This window comes from Harpegnathos saltator, unplaced genomic scaffold (genome assembly GCF_003227715.2).
Source record: "Harpegnathos saltator strain DR-91 unplaced genomic scaffold, Hsal_v8.6 scaffold202, whole genome shotgun sequence".
Classification (NCBI taxonomy): domain Eukaryota; kingdom Metazoa; phylum Arthropoda; class Insecta; order Hymenoptera; family Formicidae; genus Harpegnathos; species Harpegnathos saltator.
Genome location: NW_020229987.1, coordinates 1,665,001 through 1,670,596, shown reverse-complemented (window position 1 = coordinate 1,670,596; position 5,596 = coordinate 1,665,001). Strand labels below are relative to the sequence as shown.

General features: G+C 46.4%; 1 protein-coding gene across 9 annotated transcripts in view; it reads right to left on the bottom strand.

The window, feature by feature from the left end:
- The window catches only part of Eif4g (eukaryotic translation initiation factor 4 gamma), a 48,402-nt gene that overhangs the window by 19,658 nt on the left and 23,148 nt on the right, over window positions 1-5,596 (bottom strand). For 6 of the 9 annotated variants that reach the window (XM_025298059.1, XM_025298060.1, XM_011146647.3 and 3 more), the window contains 4 exons: window positions 945-1,297; window positions 566-844; window positions 306-432; window positions 7-201 (listed from right to left, as the gene is read on the bottom strand). In XM_025298059.1, the coding sequence (XP_025153844.1) occupies window positions 7-201; window positions 306-432; window positions 566-844; window positions 945-1,297 (954 nt within the window). The remainder of the gene's footprint in view (window positions 1-6; window positions 202-305; window positions 433-565; window positions 845-944; window positions 1,298-5,596) is intronic. The other 3 variants (XM_019842914.2, XM_019842915.2, XM_011146650.3) reach the window with 1 other exon arrangement.

Sequence of the window (5,596 nt, the reverse complement as noted above, 5' to 3'; positions counted from 1 at the left end):
ACATACCAGTCTGTGTAAGAGGTATACCCATGGGAGGCAAAGTCTGCGTTTGTTGAGTAGGTTGCTGCAGTGTACCCTGCGGTACGACCGGAGCACCCTGAGCACCAGCTAGAGGTCCAGCGACATGCTGCGCTCCACCACTAACGGCACTTGCAGCACTTGCCCTGGTCAAGCTCATCGTATTTGACGGTGAATAATAATCTGTCGCACGCAGGAAAAAAAAAAAAGAATTGCGTTACTCCTGAGACACAGGAGTGTACAACTAAATTACAAATCGCGACGCAAACCTGAAACGTATAACTTACAGCCAGTGGGTTGGTGACTCGGCGCATGGGCATATCCGAACACATTTGGCGGCGTTAAAAGTGGGGCATGTTGGAATTGGTAATACGACTGATTCTGATGAGCTTGATGTCTTTGTGGTGGGGGGAACTGCAAATATACAAAAATGTGTGATTTACATCTTTATTCAAATGCAATGCAAATTACGAGACACCGAAACAACACATCTACAAACACAAAACGTACAGCAAATATCGTTAATATAGAAAACACATTAATGTACCTGTAGAGGCAACTGGTTGTTCATAGGGTAGACGGACTGCTGGTGCGGCGTGTGCAGTCCGGGGACTTGACTTTGCACGTACATTGCGCCTGCCTGTACCGTCAAGCTAGCTGGATGTGGGTATATGGCAGTCGGTTGTCCTCCGCCTCCACCTACACTAGCCATCCCGACTACAGGCGTGCCGCTAGCACCTTGGCCCCCTCTATGGTTAAGACCTCTTTGTTGTTGCGGTCTAGGACCAGGATAATAGCCCTGCGAGGCATCCATAAAAAATGCGTTCTAAAGATACAAATATATAATAATAAGTAATAAATAAAAGAAAAGCAAATCATAATATCGGAAAGCCATTGCCGAGTGGATTCAATCGGCGATTACGTACTTGGTTGGTCGGCCTTGTCTGAGTCTGCACGTACACTTGCGGCAACGAGGGTGGCTGCGTTTGCAAGTGTGCCTGTTTGCCCATTTCCTGGGGTTGTGTATGGACAGGGGGCGTCGTTGTCGGGGCTGGTCCTTGAGGTGGTTGTGCCTGGACCCCAGGTGCAGGAGCTTGCGAAGGCGCTTGAGCCCCGGCAGGACCTCCTGGCGGTATACCTGCTGCCGATTGTCCTATCGTCTGTATACCGCCAAGTGGTGGACCTCGGCCCCCAGGTACTCCTACACTACCCCCTCCTGCACCCACCTGGCCCCCTGGTTGGGCGCCGTAATTTTGTCCAGGTACATGAAAGTCTGATCCTGCAACAAAGAATGCAACTTAACCGTTAGAACGTATGATAATTGTAATTGTATATAACATCTGATGTAGACAATACGATTATTGCGTAATCATGATGACTCATGTTTAACTCATGTTAAAATAACAATCGCGCCGTTTACTCGCTTTTACAATATATATGATATGTCGTGACAGGCGTAAAGCAATAAAATTGAACGTAAAATCAAATCGCAAGGACAATGCTATAATTTGCGATAGATAATATAAAATTCTATACATTTTACACGTTTTCGTCCCTCATGTAACTTTTTTTCTAACATATTAGTTGTATACATTGTAATGCGCGCGTGGGTAGGTATATATAGCATTGTCCACGTTTTAATACACATTAAACAATAAATATATAAATCTCTGTATGTATATTTGCACAAATTTGAGAACTTTAAAATAGATTTATATATTTATTATTATTATGGATTAAGAAATGGATTAATATATATTATTATGTAATATTATATAATATATAAATCCATATATCCATAATGAGTATGTAAATTATGTATGTATATATCCATGTACGCAAAATAAAGAATCTTAAGACGAAACAAAACTATGTCATACAAATATGCCCAGATATATACACGAATTCTTTTCCGCTACAGATTATAAATCATTGGTTTTCGCTATTTAAATATTTGCCTCGTAGATGGACGAAAGTTTCTACAAGAATTCCTTTGACCATTTACTCGAGACGCGCACAACGGGAAGAGAAATGAATCATATCATGTTTAGATTGATCAATCTTATTTGCGAGTGCGTCGTGCCGGATGTGTCTTGGGATTATCTCGCTGCGAATTGCGAATAATTTCGGATTTAGCGACGCAACGTCCGCATCTGCGAAAAAAATAGGATTCATTGAACCAAAGATACAGAGAGGGGAAGAAGGAAACGATAGTAACGAGGTACAAACGCAATATGCCCGTTCAAAAATGATGAAATATTTATGTATACATACACGCTTACAAAATCTGGGGACATACGGCAACGACTATTAACTAACGCTCGGCGCTAATCGCAAGCTTACACAGCATAGATAAGTATATACGAGAGACTGCTTCCTCCCTCGGCAGCGTTTCTATCGTATCTTGATAAGGTCTTCGCGCGTTTATCGCGTGCCACGTTCCCAGTTTTGCGCCGTTTTTTCACGACGAACTGTGCTCGGAGATTATATTCACGGAAAAGCGGGCGAATAACACTTCGCAGTAAACCACGTGGTAGACACGCGCGCCTCCTCAACACCAGAGGCTCATTTTACGCAAGGTAAATCGTCCACCGATTACGTTACTGCTCCTCGATCTTTCGTCACGAGGACAACGGCTTCTCCGTCGCGATGTCCGTCCGATTCACTAGAGACAGGAAAAATCGCCGCGCGCACGATGGAAAATATCTTGCCGCCTTGGTGAAAAATTCCAAACGTTGCTACAATCACGCGAGCGAGATGGAAAGGGACGTTGGAGGGAGGAGGGAGAGAGAGAGAGAGAGAGGGGGAGGAAGGGAACAGGTAAAAGAATACGAGAGCGAGAGAAGGTATACATGCACTTGGAATTGCTGGAAAATTTGTATCGTTTCTTACACTATGGTGTGTCGCACTGCGGATACGAAGCCGTTCACCTCAAACCGTTCTCGTGAGTTCCACGATTTTCTTCAGATTTTTCAGCGGGATGTCGTTACGACGAGACAACATAGATGCGACAACGATTCTTGAACGTTAGCGAACTAACTGATGGACCAACCTCGCGGGCGGCCATCTTTGCACATGTGGGCAGGGACCGGGGAACACTGTCGCCATCTGTGCTTGCGCCATTGATTCGTAAGGATACAGGAGCGACACCTCGACAGCGAGCACCACTCATCCACAAGCTGCGTACTTAATTAACATTTTTCGTGCGTCTTTATGAAACGAGGTTGCTAAATTAAACACGCGAACGGCGTCGCCGCGACAACTTGGCGTTCGGGAAAAGAAGAGCATTCCTCTTTCACATATATCTTAAATTTCACATATAGTGAAGGTTCTTGTTCCGTTGCTAATTTTCTTATTGCTAGTCTTTATTGCTACAGACAATTTTTCGAAGGCTTGCTAAATAAGAATATAAATAAATAAATATATGCATGTGTACGTGTTTTACACACACGCACACACACACCCATATATATATATATATATATATAGAGAGAGAGAGAGAGAGAGAAAAAACGAGATTTAATTATTTAAACAAAATCTGCGTCTTACCCCCGTTGCAGCATTAATGGATCCACGAAACGAGACTCATGCGCGAAAAGCCACGCGAAAGAGTTAGATGGCTGTACCAACGAAAACAGATCTCAACACGCTGGTTTTACGAGCCTATCACCAACTCGCGAGATCGAACAGGAAGAGAGAATGGCCTAGAGAACACGATCCAGAATGCAGCGGGCCGCGCCTGGCCTCGTACGTCATTTCCGGTGGAGAATGACGTATGCAGCTCTAATACCCCACCCACTTCATCGGAACTCCGATTCTCTCTCTCTCTCTCTCTCTCTCTCTCTCTCTCTCTCTCTCTCACTCTCTCTTGACGCGGGACGGTATCGTGCGCGGTGCGGCGTGCTGTGACGTGGTATTATACGGTGCAGCCTCAACGTACGTGATTTCGAATTGACTTTGATCCCATGCGACTTGATGAACGTGCTAAATGCGCCGAGCCGAAGCGCTACGGCACTGCACGCGAGGAACCCGAACGAGAGCGCAAGGAAGGTTAGGTCGAGCTGGACGTTGCGTTAGGTTAGGTTAGGTTAGGTTACGTCACGTCAGGTTTAGGTTAACCTGGCCGCTAGCGCGAGCCACGTGGCGCGAAGCATCGGATGTTATATATCCGCGAAACGAGAGAGATTGTCACTCGAAAATGTTATTTGTCGTAACAATAATTCGACGTGCGATCAGGTTATCTCTCGCGACCCCTTTCTCTCGTTATTAACGCTCTCCAGATTATCATCGATTATCGCGGCAAACGTAACGAATGCGATAAATGCCACGGCAAACGGTTGCGACACGTTGCGCGATAAAGAACGGTTTCGTGGAATCCACAAGTAGTCAAGGTAAAGGTTTGATTAAGAACATGGACGGTTGTATCGAGGAGAAAAGCTTCGTTACTACTTCTTTACTTTCTCTCTCTCTTTATCTCTCTCTCTCTTGCGCGCGCGCACGATCGTTCGCTGCGGGTTGCTCGTTTCAGTTGCACTTTCTGCACTCGGTTTCTTTCCCTGCGAGGCTTGAACTTGTACCTGTTTCGCTTTAGACGGAGGAGGACCTTGCGTTCGCAGTGGAGGAGCCGACGTTAAGTGGCGATAGAGGGAGAGAACATCCCGTCGTTAATGTCAAAGTCGATTGTTAATTCCTCGATAGGTAGCTCTCTTCGATCATCCTCGGTAATCTCTTTACAATCTCTGATAAATTTCAAGAGGCAGACTCCTCCTGTGGTCTACAATAATTTAGACATCGACTTTTGTAAGTTCCGAGAGAATCTCGCAGAGCTGCGTTTACACGCATTCGTATTTCTATGAATATTTATCCGCGCGCCTATTGCTCCCTCCTTTCGACATTGTGCGTGAGCCAAGAGAGCGCACCGGCTCGTACCGAAGGAACGTGACATTGAGAGCAACATTTCGAGAGGTCTTGCATTTAATTAATTCTTCAGCCCGCAGCTTATCGCAGGGTGGGGTGGGGGTGGGGGTGGCATCTACTTAAACGTCATCTCAACGAGAGAGACGAAACCGGACATATCGCGCGAAGGGAAAGGATCGAACGTACCTTCGTGGCGGCACAAGGTGGAAGGCGTTTTATCGATTGACCTATATCGTGAATTGTCTAAAGCGCCGTCCAGGGGCGCTAAGAACTAACCCAAATAGCAAAACTGCTCGATATATCGATATCCGAATTATGAGGGGGGTTGGGGGGGAGGGGAAAAACACACGACACTGCTCGCGCTGCGAGGTTTAAAGTTACGCGCGTCACACACGCGTCTCCGAGAGAGAGAGAGAGAGAGAGAGAGAGATTACGCCAGCCGAGGCCGTTCTGCACAGCTTAGACCACGAGGCCGATGGTCGTCCACGATGAAACGGATACACGGTCGCGCGCACGGCCGGTCAGAAAGCTGCGAAATGTACGAAAGCGGACGACACATCTCTCCGAGGAAGCGTGAAGTCTCGGAGGTGTCTCGCTCAAGCTTCGCCTCGCATCCGCAAAAGCGAAAACGCGGACGATTCCGCACCGACTCGACGAGCGA